General features: G+C 37.1%; 1 protein-coding gene across 6 annotated transcripts in view; it reads left to right on the top strand.

The window, feature by feature from the left end:
• The window catches only part of ADAM22 (ADAM metallopeptidase domain 22), a 209,682-nt gene that overhangs the window by 174,630 nt on the left and 10,695 nt on the right, over window positions 1-24,357 (top strand). The window contains exons 25-30 of one of the 6 annotated variants that reach the window (XM_074367518.1): window positions 1,430-1,520; window positions 5,054-5,071; window positions 11,617-11,811; window positions 14,143-14,243; window positions 14,598-14,664; window positions 19,306-19,392. In XM_074367518.1, coding sequence (XP_074223619.1) covers window positions 1,430-1,520; window positions 5,054-5,071; window positions 11,617-11,811; window positions 14,143-14,243; window positions 14,598-14,664; window positions 19,306-19,392 — 559 coding nt within the window. Of the gene's footprint in view, window positions 1-1,429; window positions 1,521-5,053; window positions 5,072-11,616; window positions 11,812-14,142; window positions 14,244-14,597; window positions 14,665-16,983; window positions 17,095-19,305; window positions 19,393-24,357 lie in introns of all 6 variants that reach the window. The other 5 variants (XM_074367519.1, XM_074367520.1, XM_045510395.2 and 2 more) reach the window with 5 other exon arrangements.

The following is a 24,357-nucleotide window of genomic DNA, read 5'->3' as shown; positions in this document are numbered from 1 at the left end:
TCTCTGTGAAATCCTTGGAAGGAAAGGAAGGGAAATCAGATATGCTAGATCTTAGAGTAGGAAAATCCCAATGCCTGAGGCGGGGTCCTCTGGCATCTGCACCCACCAATCCCACAGAAGACCTGAACAGGGTGGAGTCAGTCAGCCTCCTCAGATGCCCAAGCCCAGCTGTCCCACGTGACTACTGAGGGCTCCTAGACAGAGTGGCTGCCACTTCTGCATTGGGAAGTTAGACTCTGCTCCAGTTACTTATGATTACTGACTGATGATGTCCAGAAGGACTCCTCAGGACTGCAGCAGACAAGGAGAGAACTGAGCTGCTCTGGGTGAGAGCCCTGCAATTTAGCGTGGGTTATTAGTCATTCTCAGCAAAACAGGTCTCTAGTATCAGAGCTAGGTCTCCAACCTGCTTTTTCTGCTCTTGGGCTTGTCCAAACCTTTGACTCACTGGGCCACTCTGATTGCTATGCTCCCTCAAGGACTGCGTCCCAGCCTGCCTGACGGTGGGTGCTGTTGGACACAACAGTGGTGTTGCCCAGTCCTGAGGTTCAGCCCTGCCCTGACCCGCGGCCAGTCTGATGCAGCCTCGCTTTCATGCCTCACCAGCACCAATCTCCAGCTCACAAGACTGTATCTTTTCCTTTGGGTTCTCCTTCTCTAGGGTGCCACAACCATTATTGCCAAGGCTGGGCACTACAAGCCCAGGGCTTTCATTATCTACATCACCAGAGCACTAATTATGTAAATCTGTAGATGTGTTTTCTCCTTAAGCTTGTATTTATCTAGACAAAATGTGGTGCAAAATAAGGACCTTGGATTAGTTATCAAAATAGAGTAATAGGAACAATAACATTTCTAGAATTTCTGAGGAAGAGGTTGGCGTCAAAAGCACCTTGGGTTTCTAAACATTCCTCCCCAAAGGGTACTGTGCTAATATATTAGTATTGCCCCTAATTTTTTCCTTGTCTCTCCTCTTCTTTCTTTTAGTTCAATGACCTTTTATTTTCCAGAAAAAAAAAAACGTAGAAAATAAAAGTACAAAATGCACTTGAATAAGAATTAAAAGGGAACATACACAAAGAATTATTTTTTAAAAAACAGTTGATACGGATTCCTAAGTTATAGTTGATTTTTCTTTGCTGTAGAAAATACCCACTTTTTATTTCACAGTATATACAAATATCAAATCATTATGTCATACACCTGAAACTAGTGTAATGCCATATGTCAATTATGTCTCAATAAATAAATAAAATTTTTAAAATGTTCTCTAAAATTAAAACTATATAAAGGGAAAAATATCCACTTTTGAAAACAAATAATGTTCTTAGTGTGATGATTACAAATCTGGAGAATAAAGTTCCTGAAGGGATTATATTAAAATTCCAATTGTATACACTGATCTTCATTGTTTCTTTTTTCCTCCTAGGTGTTGCTGGTACCAATATCATAATAGGCATAATTGCTGGCACCATTTTAGTGCTGGCCCTCATTTTAGGAATAACAGCATGGGGTTATAAGTAAGTGAAAAGTCTCTGTATGTTACTGTCAAAATATACTTTAAAATATTTGTTTAAATGAATTAAACACCTTAAAAGTTTTATATCATTAGATAAATATACCTGCAGTGAAAATCAGTCTGGCTCAACAATTCAATGATAGTTCTTGGTAGGATTAGAGGCGATAATAATTTATCGTTTTTTTATATTTTGAGATAACTCCCTTCTATTCTAAAAAATACTTAATATTGTTTTAAAACCATTACATGAAGTAAAATCAGTTTAAATTATGTCTCATACAAAGGCTGTGTTGGGTTGCTCTTTAGTGATGCAGGTTCTTTTCACTTAAACCCATACCTGGAAATCTAAGCAAGATAGTCAATTAGCATAGCACTTTAATGACAAAGGTCATCTCAACAAGAATAGTAGCAGATCTGCTACTGAGGGCTTTCGATGACCTGACCGTGCATCATGCTAAGAGCAAAACCTGTCCACAACCAGCATGAAGGAGGCACTCTTACCTGCTAAATACGTGGGCGTTTTTGTGTGAAGACAAGACTCTTCAGAGATATAATTTGTTGAAATTAAAATTCCAACTATAAGTTACAACTTTTAAATGCCTAATTCTTAAGCTCCAAAGTTCAACTTACAATTTTTTTGTTTCTATTTATAAAGATTAAAAAGTTATTCATTATGTAAGTTTTGAATATTGGGTTCCCTTAGCTAAGTAAATGACTTCAGACATTCCAAACTTATTTGTGTATTTAATATGTTCAGTTTCTTTTTTAAGTCTTATGATGTGAAAATTTTCATCAGTATTCGAGTAACTTACTAACATTTAATAAAGTAAAACCTAAAACCTTAAGTTTTTCTAATATTTCCATTTTTAAATAGTCCTGCTGATCTCAGATAATGTTTCAGGTCTCCAGGATTGGGTGTTTCTCCATTTGGAAGGCCTGCAACTTTGCTAGCCTTTCTGGATATTACCCCATTTATAGCTTTATAGCTTTTTTTTTTTTTTTTAAGTTCATAGACCAAATTTGTTTTACTAAAAGACTTGGAAATTAGACAATTTTAGACTTTTAAATTACTCCAAACCTTTCAATAGCCTAGGCATTATATAATTATTTGCTATTACTGTTATTACCTGACATGGTTTTATACGAACTGAATTAAAAGAAACCCTCTTAAAAGTGCATTTGGCTCTTGCTTGTTGTGAGATCAGAACCCTGAAGGAGTTTCTTTCACTGAAAAGAGAGAGCAATTAGTCAACTACTAGGGTAAACTTTGTTACAAGTATTAAAATGCAGAAAGACATTTGTGCAAGGCTGTATTAACCAATAGCACAGACAGTAGAATAAAGTTTAGCATAACACAAGTTAATATGGCATAGCCTAGCGAAGGAGAGCACAGCATCGTGGTAATGCTTGGCTCTGATTACATGGATACGAAGCTCTGTACCAGCTCACAGATGCTCAGTACCTGTGCACCTCTTGGATGTGCAAGTCATTAAGCACGTTGCATACTTATATTTGAACAGGCTGATTTCAGCCTAACATTTGAAGTATACAATTATTAGGTTGAAAGGAAGGGTTTTTCTCTATATATTGTTTGATTTCTCCTCACACTTCAGGTGACTTAGCCCCATCTTGGTGTCACACTATTCCTTGACTTTCCTGCTGTGTAACAGTTGCCATCACAACTATTGCTGTTTTTAACTTTTTTTTTTAATGGAGGTACTGGGAATTGAACCCAGGACCTTATGCATGCTAAGCATGCACTCTGCCACTGAGCTATACCCACCCCAACCCCAACCATTTCTGTTTCAAAGTAGTTCAGTGGTTTCATTGATCATGTGAAAAGGGGAAGCAAAATTGTCCACCCACTGATGCAAAGTGATTATTTCATGTTTACAGTCTTGGAAAAAATTACCTTTCAGAAAATATAAAATTTAAACATCTACTCTAACTGCTACTGAAATTACCTGTGTCTGTTGATTTTAATGATTAGCATTTAAAGTACTTCTTTCTGTATATCGTTTCTTATTTTTATGAAATTCATATGGTTTCACTTTTTTTTCATTTCTGAATATATGTACTTTGCAGATTCATTAAGGAAAAAGACAAATCTTGTTCATACCACAATATTCTCTTCATAAATAATTTGAACCTTAATGATGGAACTTTTAATGTGACTAAATTTATTCAGAATATGTTTAAAAATAGAATGAGGATGTAGAAATTTTAATACAGGAGTTAAATTCATGAATGTGCTGTTTCACATATTCTGTTTGAACTTCCAAAATGGATTTAGGACCTGAGAACTCATTTTCTCATTAATCCTTCCAATTAAAGTTTCTGTCCCTTTTCCAAGAGTGGGAGGAATGTCAGGGATTGGAAATGAGGAATACTTATCTGGAACTAGTAGACTGCTCAGATAATCAGACAGACAATAAAAAGTAAAACATTTTGAATAGAAAAATGTTGATTTATTTTCTCCCTCATCTGATGATCTCAGGAATAAAAAATATTAAGTAACAAATTGGCACTTTTACCTTCATGAGCTCATTATTAAATGAGATACTTAAAGGGTGCATGGAATAGATTGGCCAGTTAAAGTGCTGCAAATGAAATCCACATAGAAACATTAGCCTTGATGTTGGTGGAAGGAGCCCACTGCGATCGCTTGAGCTTCCAACACTTCTATGAAACAGTAACACCTAATTAGGTCATTATAGAAAGCTAAACATTACTCTTGAGTCAAAAGTTAAAAACCATTGGCACCTCACTGCCACACCCTCTTAAACACATTTTTGTTTCAGATTGGTTTATTTTGAAACTCATGTAATTTTATTTTAGTAATTGGCCAAAAAAAAATAGAGACCAAACTTTGAACAAAGTAGTTCCAATGTAGCTTTCAATGAAGCTCCTGTGAGTAAGTAGTAATAACTTGGGAGGTCCAAAACAGCTGTGAATTCTCACTCTAATTTATCATACATGATGAAATATAATATTCTTGTATCTGTTAAGTTTAACTATTTGAAATTCTTAGGAAGAGCTTTAGTTTGGGGTGTATATTCCAAAAGGAATGAATTATGCTTTTTATTTGTATGAAAACACAGTTTATATAAGTAACTTGACTAATTTCATTATTTAAATCAATATACATGTCTAATACCTGCATTTGAAATAGTGTTGACTTTAGAACAGTACTAAGTTTTTAATATGATACAATTGACATTGAGAAAATAATTACTTTTTAATAACTGAAACTTTATGCTTTTAAAAATTGTTATTTGAAAATATTGTCACTAACCCTTTAGTGTCACTTCTTTGAAAGATGAAATTTATGTGTATGTGTGTGTGCATTCATATGTATGTGTGTAAGACTGTCTTCCCCATTTTAATTCTGCAATTCAAAATCCTCTAATGGAGATCTTTCAATGAATGTTAGAGCTTTTATATTTAGTGCTCTCTCTTAATGTACTTCTGTTGGTAACCTTTTTTTTTTTTTCCTCCTCTGTCTCTCTCTCTTCTCTCTCCTTGTCCATAAAGAAACTATCGAGAACAGAGGTATGTAATGAGAATAATCTGAACATATAACTGAGCACTGAAAGGTTTCAGTTCTGTTAGCATCTTTGGAATTCATACATATAATTATAAAGCAAGTTCACTTTGTTTTTATGCTGTAGTGGTCATAAACTAATCTTGATTTTTCATGATCTTGAAATGATAATTTTAGTAATATTGCTGTGGAATGTGTTAATTTAAAATAGATCTGTTGTTATTTAGTTTAATGGTTCTTTCATCCAACACTACTGTAATTAATAGAAGTTCTTATTTGTGTTGTTTTATAGTAATAGACACATGGAAGTTAATTTTTTTCCCATCTAAAACAAAATTCCTTTATGTTAAGATGCCACCTTTGTTTACATTACTTGATTGGCTTTTCTTCATGTTTATGACACCCTTATTGCCATACTTTCTGAAGGAATTTATTTCTTGTTACTGTTGTTATATTAGTAACTTCCATTCATAAACAATAAATTTATACAGGCACAGTGTTGCACAGTGTTGCGGTCAGGAGAATGTCTTGGCACTTGAAAAGCCTGTTTTATCTCTGCATAAGAAAAAAAATTTTTGCTGCCAATTAGGTAATTACACAGGTAGTAAAAGAAATAATTTGCATAGTTGGAATTCCTGATCATCCAGCCTACTTTTTTTGAAAAAAACAAGCCATAAAGTGAGACCCTCCATTCATCATACCCTTAAAATCTATATTTAACCAGCACCATAAAAAGAGATACAAAGCATTCATATAGTCCGGTAAGAATTGCCTATTTTTTCTGAAATCTAAATTAGCCCATATCAGGATATATATACCCTTCACTGTTCACATTTAAGAAATTACTAATGCTATTATTTATTGATACAAAAAATTAAAATATCCTGGAAATTGATCATCTAGACCAGGTTTTGCATGTCATATAGTACTAGTTTTGTACTCAAGATACTTATGCAGATCCCTGCTTACCTTTTTCACTGATCTATTATCTGCCAGTGGCAAATTAGGAATAAGATGTAATAAATGTGGTGATACTGCTTTCAGGCCTCAACCATGGCTTTCATTTTTTCACAAACTAAAATTTTAAATTTGTTTGTTATTTCCTTCTATGTTGTAATTTAAAATCCCTATAAGGTTTTAGCCATAAGTATCTACAGAGTCTTTATAAGTAAGCGGTGCCCACAGGGTACCAGTTGAGATCCTGGTCAGTTAACCATAGATATTAGAAAATACTGATTTTTCCCTGAAATAACTAACTTCCATCACTAATGGAAAAAGTAAAACTGAAACAAAATAAATTAAATTTGAAAAACAACCAGATGTCTTTGTGACATCTTTTAAACTCTGGAGAAAAGTTGGGGCCATTTACCCAAAAGTTGGGTAGAAGTTGATCAGCCATAGCAGAAGTCTAAGTTTGGTGGCTTTCTTCCGTGAAAAATAAAATGAGGCTACTAAGATCAAAAATTAATAATTTCGCTCCATTTCCAAGGAGTTAAGGCTATAATGTAATTTAATATTGCTTAAAATGTAACATAAGCAAAGCTGTTACAGTGCTCTAAGATGTGTTCTCAACAGGGATGCTCTCCAGAATAAAGCAACTGCCCACACTACAAAAAACGATTAATATGTAAACCTGTGCACCAATTTCTTATTCTAACTCAATATATGCATAGGAATAGTTAAGAAAAATTTTATGTTAAGAATCTCCTTTATGTGCCTGATGTAATTTCATACCTCCTGGTATTACTGAGTCGTCATTTCATCAGTCTGGTTACTCTTTTGGGATGTAGTTCATATTTTGAGAGTTGTCGTGTTTCAGCAGGTATTTATTTTATATATTTTGTTATGCTTCAACACAACCTTTATTTTTGCCCTTGTCCATAGCTAATGAATCTTAGGTTTATACAATACTTCTTAAAATAGAGAAGTAGCAAGGAATGGACTTCAGATTAGGAAGTTGTTGTGAGTATACAAGTATCTTCTGGAGGATTTTCCTTTTTGAGAATTGACTTTAGTGGTGGTAAGGCCAATAGACCAAAGCATCCATTAGGAAATTTACAATCTTATGAAAATATCTGCAGATATTCTGATAATGATACGTGTCCAGTTCCAAAGGATGCCAGGGAGTGGAAATAAGAATTTTGAGTTGCCTTTGAATTAACTTTTTCGGAGGTGGCATGGTGAGAACCTCAAATTAAAAAAATGTCTTTGGTCAAAAAACTGATGAGGAATCAAAAATCCACTTACTAGTATGTGGTACTGGGAAATCACCTAAATTTTCTTCAACTCTGAAAGCAGAGGCAGTTCTTTGTAACCTGTGAGGCATTCTAGTAAGGGGAGCTATTAGTACATGGTCTGTGAAGGCTTTGTGTTTCTCTGATCTTCAAATAAGAGAGGTAGATATGGTTGTTTTCTAAGAGGAAGGCAGAGTTCATGATACGAATGGGACCCATATTACTGGTTGAGCTGGTGAAAGCATTGGTGGGCATAAAGGTTTGCTTTGACACTAAATGCATATTAAATATGTAGCCAGTTATTAGATTCTTATTGATGATATCATGGCTCAGAAATGCCAAATTGAGCATCACTTTTCAAATTACTAGAAAGGTCAGGCAAGTAATTCTGTGAAGAAACCTGATAACCTGGTAAATTTTCCCTCCAGAGATTGTGTCCTCAAGGTTTACATTATATTGAGGGAATGTGTGATAAGTTTGATTGCAAGCCTGGCAAATAGATGATAAGTGAACCCATTTTTTTCTTTTTGTTTACAAATTGCCTAATAAAAAGTAGAAGTCTCATTCTGGGGCACAGTGGAGACAGAACCCCATACATTAACGATGTCACTTTAAAGCTGCCAGTGTCATCTTGTGAAAGGCAAAACCATGGAACTGAGGAGCCGTGGAAAATTTGTAGACATCATGTAGTTAGAAGGATGACTACTGATTCTTTTCTTTAAAATCTCTAGGAAAGAGGTCCTCCATAATTTTTTCAGTTGATGCTCTTGTTTATATTTTAGCAAAACTGCTTAAGGACTTGTTACTTTGTGGCAAGAATTACGGGTTTGAATTTTAGTTTTCAGGTAGGTTTGCAACTCAACAGTAGAATAAGAAAACATTCATTGAACTTGGATTTATAAAACATCAGTATTCAGCTGAAATAGTCTCCTTGTCTGGAATGAGCATACATCATTGAACATACATAATGTAAATTAGAATAATTAGATCATATCTTCCTGATTCATACCTTAAGCAGAAACCCCCTCCCCCATTTCTTTTCTCTCCTACCTGTTTTAGTCACTTTACTTTCTGCTTGTGGCCTCCCCCCCTTTTTTTTTTTCCATATTTCTTAGTTTGTTTTTATATTATTTTTCTCACTTCAGTGATATTCATACATCTGTCAGTGTGACTTAGTACGCACTACACAATATTTCTTAAAACAGAAAAGTAACAATTGCAATAGCAGACAGCCCAGACACCAACAAAGCTTTGGAGAAATGCCTCCTTCAGCATTAAGGTTAAGACCTAAATTAAATTTTTTTCATTAAAATCTCATTTTGAGTATGTGTAAAGATTATTAAGTATTCTGATTCAATGCACCCTTTAGGAAAGATTAGACTTCCTCATAACAGGGATCCTTTTTTGAAGAAAAAGAATTTCAGTATATAAGCTTTTATTTACTTTTGGTCATTAAGTATAAAAATTCATGCAGATGTCTAACATATTTGCATGTGATATGGGAAATATGAGATAATTTTTCCATTATAAAACTTAGCACTGCTCGGGCCACTTAAATCCAAAATTCTATGAAACCAGCAAAATTTAGGAAGAAAACCATGAAGACTAGAAAAATAAATTCAATTAAAAAATTAAAGCTATAATTTAGTTGGTCATTTATGATCTTTTATAACAAATAGTGAAGTGTTATTTTATTGATCATGGGGACCTGATATTCTCTGTCTTCACTAAAGGTTAATCAAGAAGAAATAGGTTTGTTATAATGTGTAACTAGATATTGAAAAAAAGGATTAATTTCTGGACAGTGGGGAATGTTATATATTATTCTTAAGAGATCTTTAACAGAATTCATCGTCTATTATTAACATTTTTAGGCATTTACTATGTGAAGAAATTACATGCATTCCTCATGGAATTTTAAGGAAAATGCAGAGTAGTTTCTTTATTTTGAAGACTTCACAGTAGAGACAAGTAAGAATCTAGCCTGCCCAGAATGATAAAAAGCAAAACCATGCTCCCAAAGTTCACTAACTTAAACTTCCCTTCCAAATCTTTGACTAAAGCCCACAGTTTATGATATGTTTAGCATTAAGGATGTTAGTACACTGTGTAGAAGATGGGCTGCAGAGAAATTACTTTGAAGGAGCGGTAAAATGCGCTTAGTTAAAAATGAAACAAAACTGGGCCCCATCCATTGTGAGAGGCAGTACCTTTAAGCCTGCAATCTCAGCCAAGTGAGCCCTTGGTAAATGCCCGAAAGCCAGAACCATGTAAACAGAGGGTGACTTGGGGGATACATTAATGGGAAAGAGAACTTGTTTTTATTTAATTTGAATTTAGTGAGGCATGTCTCATCAGCTTATAAAGATTATCCGTAAAGGTAATAGTGACAGAAATGATTTGTTAGCTATAAAGATTATAATTGAAAATGTGATGTTGATGGTATGTTCTTGGCATTTTTATATAAATATTAATATGATACAGAAGGGAATTTTCCTCCTAGAGGCAACTTACAGAACCTTGATTTTCTTGAGAGCATTTCTTCAAGTATTGATAGGATATCTTCCTGATAGGGGGCAAGACAGAAAATATGATTCTAGAGAGTAAAGATCTCTTGCATAAGCAGTTATATCCTTTGTCCTATGTTCTTAACACTATAAATATGGAGAAATTGTGTTACTTTTCCAGTAAAATTTTTTTGTAATACACTGGGAAAAAGAAAGATTACAGTTATGAGCTGAAGTCACTTAAAAGGTTAAAAATATTTTGAAGGAATATATATCAAAGAATTGTATGTAAAATTGATCTTACAAATCTAATGAGAAATTTGATTTCTTTAAAGGGGAGGAGGAGATTTAACCTCACAAATGTACATAGGTGCTTTGTACTAGTTGAAAAATTTTATTTGTAGAGAGGTGTGACTATATAGAATGGAAATAGTATGAGAGAGAGTATTTAGTCATTCAAAAGAATGAACGAACAAACATTTCAGACATTTAAAACAATGTGAGAGTTGGCATAAGCAAGGAGACAGCTGAAAGTGGCATTTGGGGGATAGAATTTAGCATCAGCAGGTGACTATGACTAGTGTGGTAACTAAGGAAAAACCAAATAGGAAGAGGAGTTAACAAACGGGGGCCTTTGTTGGAGACCTAGTTAATGACAGCTCTGTTTAAAATTCTCAGTTCCACTCTAGTTTGTGGCACCTCCAGCATTAGTGCTGAATGGAACCGAATCAAGTTTGAGATGCGGTTGCCTGTTTGGGGGCCATGCACCAGCAAAGCATCAGATTAGTCACTGAAGGATCAGCGTTGACCAGAAGTTCCCTGCTTCAGTTTTCTACCCTGTTCCCTTAGAATAAGTAATACAAATCTGTTCCGATCTTAGTTAATGCAAAATCAGAGTAAGTGGGGTCGGTAATGGTGCAGACTAGGTAGACTTTCCCTTGTTGGAGATGAAGAGTCAGGGCCACCTATAAACATCCTTCAATAGTCTCAATAAGAATTCTGTTATTTTTTCAACCTTTTCTTCTTCTTGCTAAATTACCTTCCTTCCCACGTTCTACAGTTATAGAATGACATTTTTCTTTCTTTTCCTTTTTTTGGGAGAGTGGGGGTCATTAGGTTTATTTATTTATTTAATGGAGGCACTGGGGATTGAACCCAGGACCTCATGCATGCTAAGCATGCACTCTACCACTTGAGCTCTACTCTCCTCCTAGAATGACATTTTTGATTGACCTTTGCATCTCTTTCAATTTCTTCATACTTCTGTTAAATGAACAGTGAAGTTCCAGATTGAACAGAGGACTGGAATAAGACTCTATTTAGATTAAATTGTAGAACATAGCTTAAAATCAGTTCTTTTAAGACCAAACCAAGGTTACACTGTATAATGTTTAAAAATTATGATTAATTTACTCACCACAGTGAAAAAAACTGTGCCTTTTCTGGGAAAGGACTATCTGTCTCAACACGCTCCTTCGGCATCAGTTTTATTCATTTATTTTTTAAGGCAAAATGGCAGTTACCATCTCTAAGTATGATAAGTTACAGTGAAAAAAACCTCATCTTTTCATATTTTTCCCCCAAAGCAAGGCTTTATTCATCCAGACTGGAGAGACTTCAGTGATTGCCTTTCTGACCTCTACAGTTAGAATGACTAACTTGTCATATTTATTAATACTCTTACGTGTTGTTATAGATTTGATTCATGTAGATCATTACCCCTACCTCCTTTTTCCTAAAATAATATTTGTATATGTCTGTGTTCATGTGTGTGTCTTGTTTTCTGACTCTGAAATGTTTATTATGCCTTAGACAGTTACCCCAGGGAGATTATGTAAAAAAGCCTGGAGATGGCGACTCTTTTTATAGCGACATTCCTCCTGGAGTCAGCACAAACTCAGCATCTAGTTCTAAGAAGAGGTCTGCTTTTCTGTCGCATTTTCAGATTTCTACCTGTTCCATCACACATTATTCCATTAGTCAGAACATTTCATTATTTTGCAGCAGGTTTGATTACTTCTTCCTTCTTTCTTGAATGTTAAAAAATAGTATCCTTTGTTCTTTGATTACTCTACTTCAAAATGCCATATGCTCAGAACCACTGGTTTAACAAATCAGGCCAGAAATCCAAATGGAACTAAACGAAACAAATAACCACCCTAAATCTGGATAGAAACCCCAGGGTTTTTCAACCTTGCTCTTCTACAGCTTAAGAAACTATGCAATGTATTTTATCATCTTTTAAATGGTGAGCTTTATGTCATGTTTGGTAGTCAAAGAAAAAGGTTACTGTCATGCTTCAATAAAAGCAGTTGTTAAGATAAATTGGTAATATAAATGCTACATTGAGTATTTCTTTTTTAATTTTAAATTTGTCAAAGCTAAGCTTGCTGTGAAAAAAAAAGATCGCTTCTCTGTGAATCATATATTTGAATATTATGATTTATTTTGCCTTTCATTCCTGGAATGATTAATTCTAGACTTTATAACTTAGAGCTTTGTTGCCAAATTAATTTAAGTATATTTAATGTTTGCCTAAGTTTTGTAACAGTCCAGGTGGGATTAATATATTACTTATATGTCTTAAACTTGGATGCTGTAGTCTCACTCCAGGATCTTAAGGTGTATAAGATCGTTTTAAATTCTGCATGCTTTATAATTGCTTAATAAAAATAAGCTGACAGTAGAAATAAACAGTTGGAATTGTTTTGGGAAATGAGACCTACATTCACATTGAAAAAAGCTAAAATATTCGTTTGAAAGAGTTTCTTTAAAACTGATGGTAGGGGTGTAATGTATAGAAAAAAAGATTTGAGAGCCCCATGCATTATTTTGGGCACAGTAGTTACTTTGTAGACTGAAAGGGAAACTGCTAGTTTTTTTGAGAAGAAACATGGTCTCCTCTGGAGTTCTAAATAGAGTAAATCATCTGTAAAAATTCTGCAATGGATCTCACTCTTTTTAAAGAATCAGGAAAAAGAATAGAAGGAATTAACGAGATCTGAGAACTAACTCTATGTGAAACTGTCCTAAGCATACAGGATTGTTTTCACTCAGATAACACAGCTTAAAGCAAAAGTAAAAATATTAGTTTTTGCATAAGAAGTGCTATAGAAGGGTGTTCAAAAATTTTTTATTCTTTTAATTTGTTGTTGACTTTTTGGCTAAGAGAATAACACTTACTTAAATTTTCTCAGTATATCATTATTTTCTTGGTCAAATATTTACTTTTAAATTAAATAATATGGTAAATAAGTGGAGAGATCAGTGGATTCCAGCAGAATTTCTATTGTACTTTTATACAAAATAGGAGTCGTTCTACACTTCATAAATGATGTTGAAAAATCTGGGGAATTATGTAATAATTGTGCTGAGTTCCATATATTTTCATTCATCTGTAGAAGGTTCCTTTTAGAATAGACAGCAGTTAGCTGGAATGATATGTGGAAAAGATTTAAAGTACAGAGCTATTTGCTAAAGTACCTCAAGAAGAGTTTAAAACATTAATTTGAATAATTCCCAGATTTTAGCAAAGTCTCAATGGGTTTTGACTTTTAAGCAGTTAAATGTTGTATCAAATTATGTGGCTCCTCCTAAGTATATGTAGTTTGTCAGAATGCTCTTCTTATGTGGTACAAGGTAGGTTTGTAAATTTTGCTTCTTGTAGACAGTTCATTTAAAGATGGAAGGACACAAATAGTGGAAGGGCTTAACGGTACATGGACTTTGTGAGAGACACTTCCATGACAAACATCAGACTCAGTTCAGTTATTGGACAGTTAACCAACAATATTACATTTGGAGGAGAAATGTGGAGAAAATGCCAATTCTTAGAACATAATTTTCTTGTTTAAGAAAACCTAAATATTACTTTGATAAAGGTTAACCAGGTTCAATTGAGCAACTCAGTGAGATCTCTTGAAAGTCCATGTCCTCATAATATTTGAATGGAAACCATTGCTTTACAATTAAGAAACATCTATGGTGGGACCCCATTATAACTCTGCTGCTTGGGTTATGTTACCGAAATAATATGTAGTGAATTTGTATTTGTGGTCGCTGTGTTCTGGGGAATGTAATTGGCTTGCATTGTATCCTGATACTTTTCAATTACGAACTATTGTAATGGGGTTCCATTGTATTTGACTTTTCTTAAATTGGATGTTGTGTAATTCTGCCTTCTTCATGAAGACTTCCATGTTTTCATTCTTTCATTTCCAATTTTTTTCTTTCTCGGTTTATTTTAATGCACAGTAATGCTTAGAAATTTTGCTTAATGATTTCAAAACATTCATGTGATTATAGTTTTGAACAATATATACACATTTTCAATTTCAGGTCAAACGGACTCTCTCATTCTTGGAGTGAAAGGATTCCAGACACAAAACATATTTCAGACATCTGTGAAAATGGGCGACCTCGAAGTAACTCTTGGCAAGGTATAGGGGCAGCATTCTGAGCCCATCTGTCCGTGTCACCTAAAGTCTGTATTCTGTGGTCCCTGTTTATAAAGACTTGTTCCTTCCTGAAAACTCTTTAGCTCTTCTCCCAGCAGAGAGGAGGGCATTTATTATGATTATGAGGGAGTCCAGTTCCTTTTTCTTGAACGGGAAATGATAGGATTTGGTAGCACGAGTGCGCTGGACACATTGAGAAGGCTGTACGGTGCTAAAAAGCCCTATATTCTGGGCTGGTGCTGGTTGTGAATTACACCCACTTGAAATACCATGTAATTAAACCTGTGGCAATTGTTTTATTTATATTCATATCTAGCCATAAACCATCTTTTTCAGGTAACCTGGGAGGCAACAGAAAGAAAATCAGAGGCAAAAGATTTAGACCTCGGTCTAATTCAACTGAGTAAGTCTGAACCTCTAATGGAAAAAGACATTCTAAGGTCCTGTGCAATTAGTGTGAAAAGTTAATTAACCACATCATCAGAGAACTGTAAACCATGCCTCTTGGTCTTGGTTTTGTCTTCTTAATTCTTTTTTTCTTTTTTTGCTGTTTTAAAATTAACCATGGCTTTTCTCTTTTACATAGGCATCTCCGCAACTGTGCCCATCCCAATACTCACTGATAGTGAGGGTCTCACCCTCACTGCAGGCTCTGTCCTCCAGTAACCTGCCATTGTGGTGTCTTGGTTCCGTTTTGAAGGGAATTTTGATAACATTCCTTTCTTCTCATCACCCGGGGTCCAGCCATTTCAGAGGGGTCACCCTTCCTCTCCCCAGTATTCACACAGCCCAGAAGCATCAGGGGGAAATTGCTGCCGTCCTAGAGCATGGTGACGGCTCACAGTGTGAAACCACCACTCCGAGGGCTTCATGGCTGCCATCTAAGCATTCTCTCAGACTACTGGAATATGTTTCCCTTTTAAATTCTCCTTTTGAGGACATTTAAAAGGGCATTTACCTAAACTTGCTCTTTAACGGAATCATTGTCACTAAATGCAACACAGTCCGTTTTAAATGATAGCCACCACCACCTCCTCTTTTTTTAAGAGGGAATGAGGTCGGAAGTTATATTTAAAGTCATTTATAATGAGGTAGATATAAACAGCATGTACTTTTTGGGTTTGTTTCTCCACTTTAGAAAGTTCAGGCAAAACCAGGCTTCCTCAAACCTTTATCTCCCATCATGGACTAAAACCCTCCCTTAGTTTTCTTCTGAACTTGCCAACCGGTTTTAATTAACCATACTTTTTGGACCTACCAAGTTTTGTTTTTTGTTTTGTTTTGTTTTGTTTTGACTTATTTCTCACTGCAGTGCTAGTGATTATTGCCTGGATCTCTATTGCTTCCTCATGCCTTAAAAAAAAATCTAAACAGCAGATGTTTCTTAACTGCTTGTCTGAAACTTATGTTAGCTTTTCCATCATATACCCTGCCTTTTTCAGTCCAGGATAATAACATTGCCCTGAAATTTGGAGCTTCCTGCTGATGGTATTGTCTTGTAAGTGGCTTCTCAAAGTTTACTAGAGGATACTTTACCTTAGAAACAACAGATAGGTTCAAGTGATACCATTGCGTGGTCCAGAATGGCATCATAGAACTCCATCACAAATAACTAATCTGTTAGAGTTTATCTTACACCTTCCCAGAGCACTTGGATGCTTTAGGGCTTATTGTGGATAAACTCTTCTTGGAATGTTGTTTGATTTGTTTTGCATGAGGTCACCTGTTAAGAGCTTCTTAGCTTAGCTTATCTCAGTTGCTAACAAGAGTACAGGTAAAAATGCAAAATGTTCTTCAGAACTTCCTCTGTGGTCTGTTTAGTGTTCTAACCATATTTCCTTTAACAAGGCTTTGAAAACTCCTAAATGAATAACAACAAAATATCCAGTATTATATTAAAGCTACAAATTTAGGGCCCAAAGAATACTTGGTATTTAGCAATATTTTCTAGCATAATCACTTACTTTTTAAAAAAATTTTTCTATAAAAGTCCCACTCATATCATGTGACAAATATTATGATACTGCAGATAGCCGTTGAGAAATCTTGCCTGTGAGGTATTTAAGTTATTATATTTAACAAGACATCATAATGGAATCATCTTTATGAAGAAGTGTTAAGGACTCTCTCAGATATTTCAGACTTTCAGACTTGGATTACATGACTCATGTTTACCTATAGGTTACCATGGAGCCAAGCCCATGAAGCCGACCCCTATTCTGACATTCTCACATACCTTATTGTCTGGGCACGGGTTTTTTTTTTTTTTTTTCTTTCTTTCTTTCTTTCTTAAAAGGAATCCAGATACATAGCATATCAAGAATACATAGCATATCAAAGTATTTTTTAATACTTTCTATAGTTGTTAAATAACCCCATTTACTTTGGATACAACAATATCACTTGTGTGACTCTAAGAGGAGAATAATGACCATGGACAAACATATCTTTTTAAATTTTTTTAAATTAAGAGGTATTAGCAGGTCCATTATTTCCACACTTCCTTTAGTATGTCATCATCCCAAAGGATGATGAAACTTCGAGGCATGAATTAAACCATGCACCCCAAATGCACACTCTGCTAATTAACACCAGAAAATGTCCTTGTTCGTTGTATTGTTTTTCCACTCGAAGCTTTTGCATCTTCCTCACTGTTGTAAATGATGTAAAAAAAAAAAGAGGTTTTGGCTTAGACTTTGTGTTATATATTGTGTTTTTACAGGAGGGAGCCCCAAGCACGTGAGCCTGGGCACTCCCTCGCCCAGACAGTCCCATCCCAAGGCATAAGCCCAGGGGGCTCTGACAGCCCCCAGACAGGGAGTCTGGATCACAGGTCAGTCTCCACCTGCCCCTCCATTCTGGGCTGCCACTTAGTCTCCCTCCAAGTCCCTTCCTTGGCTGAGAACAGGGTCATTTGATCTCTGACTGACCCCCAACGTCTGCTCGGAGGTGGTCCTGGTCCAGCCAGCACCAGCTAATTTCCTCTGCCTTCCCATCCTGGAGAGCACAAAGAGCTCTCCTATCCTGTCTAATGCATTTTTTTTTTTTTTGCATGTTGCGCTACAAGCCAAGCCACATGGGCAGATTTATAGCAGTTTGATGAAATCCCATCACTCTAGCCACCATGACCTAGTGATGTTAGGAGGCCCACTGTGAGGACACTTTCATGGGCACATCCCCAGAAGGGACAATCGAGAGCTCTCTTCAGTGACCTCTAGTGAAGGGATCACAGCTTTCTGAGATGCTTCCTAACTCGGAGGAAAAGGTCCACCATATGCAAGTCAGGCCACACGTGGCTGTAGGTTTCATGGGACAGCCATGCCAGTTCCTTTGAGCTTCTGAGATTGTCAGTGAAAGGAACACAGGTCTCCTCCTAGAAGTGGCCGACTGCCTGTGGGTGACTCATTTTGCTGTGTGGCTATGTGTCACCGAATAACAAGTGCATGGACTTTTTCTAAGATTTTCCCCAGGCCAGAGCATTCGCGAGCCTTCATGTGTGGCTGCACTTGCTTTTTGACTTCTTCTTTTTGTTCAGAGTCTCAGTGGAAATCTTTATGCAAGTTTTAATTGGCTATCTCTGTCAAAAGCGCAAGTTGTCAGTGGTTTGTGGCTAAAGATAAAAAAAAAATGTGAGTTGTTCCCAAGTCAGGGGACACTATCTTAGCAAAAATGGTCTTGTAAGCATGAAAAACAACCCAACCCTTCTCTCAGGAGGGAACTTCATGATGTTATTTTGTGGTGTACCCTGGTTATAGCTAAGACATTGAGGAGAAGGGCTACGGGAAAATAATTGAATCTTGCTTCTGTAACTGTGGAAATGTATTTTGATTTAAATGGCTCTCCAAACTAAAACTAAATATGGAGGAAAGAGGCAAACTTCAACTACAAGGGAATAGTGTATTTTATCATTTCCCCTGGTTTGTTTCCAAATAATCTTAAAAGTTTTAGAGAGCTTGAATCTTCATTGTCTATAGTCTCTCTAGAAGTTACCTTTTAAATTTGAAAACTGACTAAAACCTCCAGATTCTTCTCACTGAATTTGTTGAATCTGTATCTATTTGATGAGGGGGTATGTTAAGCGGATGTATTTTTGCTTGGCTCCGAGGGTAAAAATCAAAGGAAATTCTGAAGAAAAAAACAAACAAAAAACAAAACCCTCTGCACTCATAGTTTTACTGTCTTTTACCTTTCTCTGTGTGCAGTAATTCTGATGGAGACTTTGCCAGATCCATCAGGGAATTGTTGACTAAGATCATTATTTCCCCCGGGCAGTCACTCAGACAGTGACCAGACATTTGGAAGGCAACTTCCAAGGGCAATTTCATAATGGAAACATGAATGCTTTAGACTGGAGCACACAGAGGCGGGGAAGGAATGTTGCAGCTGCACCTAAGTTACTAAACCCGCCTTCAAGATCATGGAGGCCTATTGGACCGCACTTTCTGTGTGCTGGGGCCCCGGGATCAGAGGACTGGGACCCATTCTGCTCCTTTTCGAGCTGGATCATGTTTCTTATTAACGCCAGCGTGTGATCTCTTCTTGGGAGTGGAGTAGAGGCCACGTAAAATCTTTCCTTTCATATTGGAAAGAGAATGGGGCTCTTTTTAACTGTTCTTGGGATATTATATACCCAAACACCAGGCTGGAATTGCAGCCATCTGAATATTCTCAAAAAGCACCATTATCCTTTGAAAACCAAGGAGCCAAATGGGTGGTGGCCAGGAAAAAGCCACTATGGAGGTGGGTGGATGGGACTGCTGACAGTACTCTGATTGAAAGAGATTGATTCCCTTTGGGAAACCACTGGAAAGGCTTTCTCTGAAATGTTGACTGCATTCTAGAATGCCTTGAGCCTTGTTGTAGCTGAGTTTATGCCCGTGTCATTGTACAGACTGCCTCATAATCACCCAACATTCATCTTGGTTTATTGGCCATGGTCACTTGCATTTGGAGGGTGAAGAACATCCTTGCTAAGCTTGTGCTGTGTATTTTCAGATTTTCTATCTTGTTCTGCTTTCTTTGTTCCTTCCATTGCTTTCTGCAGGTATTTAAACCCATGGTTCAAAAGAGACTATAATGTAGCTAAGTGGGTAGAAGATGTGAATAAAAACACTGAAGGACCATACTTTAGGTATTTTATAAATTAATTTTATATCCTTTTCACACTCTCCCAGCACATACGAATACTGTGGTGTGACTGGCTCTCTATCTTGTATCTCCCAATACAAGTTCCCATAGTTGGAGAGGGTCCTTGTTTATTTGCTGCCTTTTGATCTCTGTTTTTGGCTTCGTGAGCAAGTCTAGTTCTTTTCTGAATGTTTCAAATGAAGCCATTTGAAAGGGTTGCCATTGAGTGCATGTCCCTGTCACCATCTCAAGCTTTTTAGTAGCTTTCTGTTCATTTTACGCCATGTAGTGTTCTATGGGCATGAAACATACTTTCCACTAATAATTAAGAAGCACTATTAACCTGAACAATTTAATTTCTGGAATCTAGCAGTTTCATAATGCATTTTTCCTACTTACTGCCTCACGAGTGCATAGTACATACCAAAACTTAAGGAAAAACCTGAAAAGAAACTAAATGAAATGTGGTGGAATTTTACTTTGAGTAAAAAAACAATGATTTGATGTAACTTGAAAATTATTGAGAATATTGGCCACGTGAGCGTGTATGGAATGATTTTAGGTCTGATGTATGCAGTACAACCATTTGCTACCAGAGAAGGGCTGTGCTGAGAAGGGTTTTACAGATTCTCAAAAAAGCATCTGAGGAATTTTTTTATTCCAGTAAGAATAAAAGGCATTAGGCGTTGTCTAACACTTCAAGTAGAACAGGGAACAGATCAGAAACATGTTGATTGACAAAAAAAAGAGCAGGCGAAATATTCCTACATTTTAGCAACTAGCATATTTATTCAATTCACTGCAGCTCAGTATAACAGTAGAGGTCAGAGAGAATTTCCAAGAGCTCTTAATGGCATTTTTTTCAGTCTTTATAATATCAAAGTGATTTTCTAGGGGTAAATGGCTACTTTATATCTGACTACTTTGTGGACAACTAATGTAGAGAAGAAATATAGACTCAATTACTACCTCTTCTGAACATAAACGATTAAGATTTCAGATTACCTATTGCCATGACTTGGGTCGGCATTTATCAGGTATCAAAATACATACGTGTTTTTAACTCTCAGCACCCATTTAAGGTGGACTTTCTCTTCCAGTGTACCATTTAGTTTAGACATGTATAGTTTGAGAAAATGATTAGACCTACCTGCATTTTAATTTGATCCATACATTTGCATATAACCCAAGGAAAGCATAACCCCTGCCTGCTCACAAAAATATATCCTGCTTTTATCCCCCATCTTTCCCTCCTGCCCTGTCCCTCTGCTCATGCACATACACTCACATTCAAACATCCCACCCTCACCTGTAGCTCCCAAGATGGCCAACGTCAGGAAGACAGGTAAGATGATTGTGAATGTTATTTGGAATCTTGGCTCACCTGCAGTCCTATCTCTCCTTTCTGTTTTCCTCAGGCTTGTGGGCAGATTGTAATTTGCAGTTGCCATGGAACCAAAACAGAATGGCTTTGGTCCCGTATGGGGTAGGGCTTATATACCTACAGGGACATTTTTGCAGCGATAATTTGTGAAATGGTACTCCGGAAGAGTTGATTCACCTCCCCCTGGGTGAGCTGAGTAGTTTATGTGACTCCCAGAGAAGAGTTCACATCTCTTAAAACCAGCACCCAGGTCTGCCCAGAAGCTGCATGACTAAACGCAATTTGGATGGGGAAATGCTTCAGCTCCCCCCGTTGCACGTGCAAAGCTGCAAGGGCAATTTTAGAGCATTCCTTTATCTCCTCCTATAAGATGAGATGTTGGTTCCTACAGTGGATAGTCACATTCAGAATTCGTGATTAAGAATCCATATTTAAGTTTAAAGGCTAGATAGAATTCAGTGGAGGGTTGTAAGTTAACTGTCATTTGAGTGTTAAAAAGGGTTATGCTGGTGAGACTTGAAAATTAGCACTGATTCTCCGTGAGAGTGGTAAATAATGGAGCTGCCCTGGGGCTTGCAACACAATGATTCTAACACAACAGAAGAGGATTTCAGCCACTCTTCATCCACGCCAAGCCTCACGTAGGCCTGAGCGCATCCACATTTGGCTTATGCTTTGCCAACCCTGTGCTTAATCTCAGGTCTGCTCCATCTGCCGCCAGGTCATTCAGGATTACCTCTCCTGCCCAAACTACCAATAAGGGCAAAGGTCACTTTATTAATCCTCCATGTGGTGTGTAGGGTTTGTGGCATTCCTCTCAAAATGCAATGGGGACTTCGACAGCAGCAAACTGGTCCAAAATACAGCCCAGCATTAAAAAATTATGTATCCATATCACTATGAAAAGCAAAGCAAAGGCCAGAAGATTTTGAGCAGAGTACCTCACTTGTGCGCTTTACCCAGTTCTCATATGGCAGCGTTCACTCCAGCTGTTGTCAGGATATATTCAGGACATCGAGAAGGAGCAGGCGAAGTCAGAGCAAGAGCATTATCTTCTCACACCTATATCCTGGAGGCAGTTCTGTTGATGATAGTGCTTTACAAGCTCTTGGAAGGTTTCCTTACTGTGGGGTAGTATCTACTTGATTATTCACTTCATCAGTGGTTTTTGAGTTCATGTCCATGATGTTGTGGAAAACGCAGTAACTCTGGAAAGACACTGATTCTAATAGGTGACATGTATTGAGTGCCTGCTGTCTTCCTTTATTTCTTACAACATCATGAGATGTAGGCATTCTTACTCCCTTTCTGTGGATGGAGGAAACTGAGCCAAAAGGGTAACTCGAGGTAGCATAGCTAGTAAGTATCAGAATCAGAATTACAAGCTCCCAAAATCTGTTCCTTTTCCATCAGACCACTATAAAATTTGCATACTAACACAGCCAAGTGAGTAAGGGCAGGACGTGTGTCCCTCCTTCCCTCCTGTGTGGCTGGTCTGGTTTTAGCCTGTTCTGGGGTACAGAACTGAACTGAGATGGGCCTTTGCTATCTACAGAAGGCAAGCCCAGGCAGTATGAGGTAGCTCCAAGACACAGCACAGTCCATTGGCACAGGGATGCACCTACATTGTATAATTAATTCTAAATGGCACCCACTCTGGTTATTGTGGTTTTAAAAAGTGCAATAATGATAATGGTTAACATTTGTCCCACGATTACTTTGTAAACAAATGAGCTGGGCCGGTGCCTTGTTTTCAGTAAGAGCCAGATTGAAACTACCAAGCAACTAGCCAGGGTCAGAAAAGAGCCTGGAGGCGGTTTGGAAGAAATATCTTTCTTTGACATTTGTGAGGAGTTTGTAGTTTGTTTTTGTTTTCCCTAAACTGATTTACCCTGCCTTACTCTCTACTCTTACTTTGACTCCTGCTCTGGTGCAATCCATTCCCCTACCCCCACAAGATAATCTCCTTCATGCTGTCACACAGCACCCGACCTCAGGACCCCATGCCCCTGCCCCTGCTAAACTGTGCTGCTTGGTCTCTTGCCCCTAGGGTCCAAAGTGTCAGCTAAACTAGTGTGTTAATGTGAGAAGCAGTAAATGCCTAATTTGGGGAGGGGAATTCTGGAGAATACCTCCTGTTTTTGTTTTAACTCATTATTGCTTTGGCCAGAGATAGATATTTGAGGAGAAGACTGGACTTCCAGCACCCTCACTGGAATACAGAGCTGGTCATTTGGACCATGGCCAAGTGACTGGCTGGCATGATCTTGAAGCTATAAGCTAACATCTCGTAATATGGATATACACACTGCAGAAATTAAACAGAGGAGTCAGTTTGCAAGACCCCTAGAGTCAACAAGATTTACCTGTTTGTGTACCTGACTAGCTTTTCTAAACTTGGAGATCTTATCAGTAGTGATTAGGCTGAAAATCCTCACCCAGGTTAATATCCCTAATTTTAGAAAAATGTATTTAAATATCTAAATATAAAGGTATATCCTCATTTTACACATACTGAATTTGTTTCCTAAAGATCATAATCCTACTTGAAATGTTTCCCTAAAATTGAAAAAAAAAACACATTAATTTCTGAATTAGAAAAAGATGCAGTCATACATTGCTTTAATAGTACTTTAGAGGATTTGAAGCACCAATATTCTTAGTTCCACCCATCTGCTTCGCCGTCGAGAGCATTAACACAAGAGAAGTCGAACAGCTGCAGTATTCTAACAGTACACCCTAAGAAGTGGTCCTGGACATCTTCCAAAAATAGAGGAAACATTTGGAATTATAGGTTAAAAGTAAACTGAATCACTCTTGCTTCTTAAAATTGAGCCAAATCTCAGAGTTTGTAGGAAAATTTATTTTCAAACCTTAGCTTAAATTGAGTGTCTATAAAATAGAAACTGATTTGAAAGCTACAGCAGAACCAGAGCAAAGGATGATACAGGGATGAGAACCAAACTTTAACGTCAGGGAACAAAAAAGACGTCTTTATTTGGTGCATGCAGTTCGGTCAGAAGATCTCCCCCCACCCAAGGCTACCCCACCACCAACACTCGCAGGTTGAGTCAGTCTCTCACAGCAGATGAGATGCATCCTGCTGAAATAAGTCCCCATGCTCCAACACGGCAGTGTAACCAGTTCAGTGATGCGGGTCATACCCTTTGCACCAGGGCTTGAGGAGGCATGGACATGTAGTGGTAACACTGGTGAATGGAGAGCTGATGCTGAATCACCATGTCTGTTTTCCACTGACGTGGTGGAAGTCGACACTTTACACTCTCAGCTGTTTTGCCAACTTTAAAGACAAGATAGCAGATATGGGCCCTTCCAGCCTGCTCTTCTTAGTCACAAATATTACCACTGCACATGCAGAGCCAAACAAGTTCAGCATCACGAACCCAGAGCTTCCACTGAACTTTTATGTGGAGTAGCTCTGTGATGAGGAGAACACGTTACCCAAAGAGAAGAGTTTTGTTGTGCTTTATTTTAGTTTTAGTAAAATTCCAGTCATTAAAGTGTCATCACTTGATTTACATGACAAGTCTACCCTACACAAGTTATCAAGACCTATGTCTCCGG

The sequence above is a fragment of the Camelus bactrianus genome, chromosome 7, assembly GCF_048773025.1.
Source record: "Camelus bactrianus isolate YW-2024 breed Bactrian camel chromosome 7, ASM4877302v1, whole genome shotgun sequence".
NCBI lineage: Eukaryota > Metazoa > Chordata > Mammalia > Artiodactyla > Camelidae > Camelus > Camelus bactrianus.
Note: the sequence above shows the minus strand (reverse complement) of the source record. Positions and strands in the feature narration are given on the sequence as shown.